The following is a 762-nucleotide window of genomic DNA, read 5'->3' on the forward strand; positions in this document are numbered from 1 at the left end:
CAAAGTATATTGCATTCACCACATTAATCAATGAGGTTCCCTATGTTTGACAACTATGAGTGTAACTGTATTTTAACAATGTCACCCCAGATTTTACCCTGCTGTTAGGTGTCTATACAAACAAGCAGATTTTTACCGAATGCCATAAACATGACGCTTTTAAGTAGCAGCATTGAAACTTGAACCCTCAACCCCTAGTTAAATCATCTCACCTGATTCATCCGCAACATCCGGAACAACGGGAGTTTCCTCCCCGTTCCCCATCCCTGGTTCCTCTGATGTTTGATCCTCGGGAGCTGAAGACGCAACATCCGCTATCTCGTCTTTGGGGGTGACATCATTAGCTATGACATCATCTTTAGTGACATCATCATTAGGAGTGCCATCATCAGGAGTGACATCATCGTTGGTAGTGACATCATCATTTTTAGAAGCATTTTCATCATTATTCGAATCTTTAACCCCAGGATCGGCAGCTCCACCCACCTCAGCTTCAACATCTTTTTGATCCAATCCTTCGGGAGCTTCATCCTCATCCTTGTCTTCAGCCATCTCAACCTCCTTTATAGAAAACCTGGGTTAGTTTCAACAACAACCAACTGTTCACCACCCATTTTATTAATTCCAAACTATGCATTTCCTCACCTTTGGCGGGGGTTCCTCTGGATCAGTGAGGTTCGTCTCGGTGATGTGCGGATCCATGGGAGGATCAACTTCCATGGGAGGAACTTCATCTGTGTGGCCTGATGATGATGACGATGT

General features: G+C 44.2%; 1 protein-coding gene across 1 annotated transcript in view; it reads right to left on the bottom strand.

Annotated features, from left to right (window-relative positions):
* Positions 1-179: 179 nt before the first annotated feature.
* Positions 180-762, bottom strand: part of LOC100184492 (neurofilament medium polypeptide) — a 4,290-nt gene continuing 3,707 nt past the window's right edge. Inside the window, exons 5-6 of the mRNA XM_002122040.5 lie at positions 646-743; positions 180-561 (exon numbers count right to left, since the gene is read on the bottom strand). Of these exons, the coding sequence (XP_002122076.2) occupies positions 199-561; positions 646-743 (461 nt within the window). The 3' untranslated portion in view covers positions 180-198. The remainder of the gene's footprint in view (positions 562-645; positions 744-762) is intronic.

This window comes from Ciona intestinalis, unplaced genomic scaffold, assembly GCF_000224145.3.
Source record: "Ciona intestinalis unplaced genomic scaffold, KH HT000362.1, whole genome shotgun sequence".
Classification (NCBI taxonomy): domain Eukaryota; kingdom Metazoa; phylum Chordata; class Ascidiacea; order Phlebobranchia; family Cionidae; genus Ciona; species Ciona intestinalis.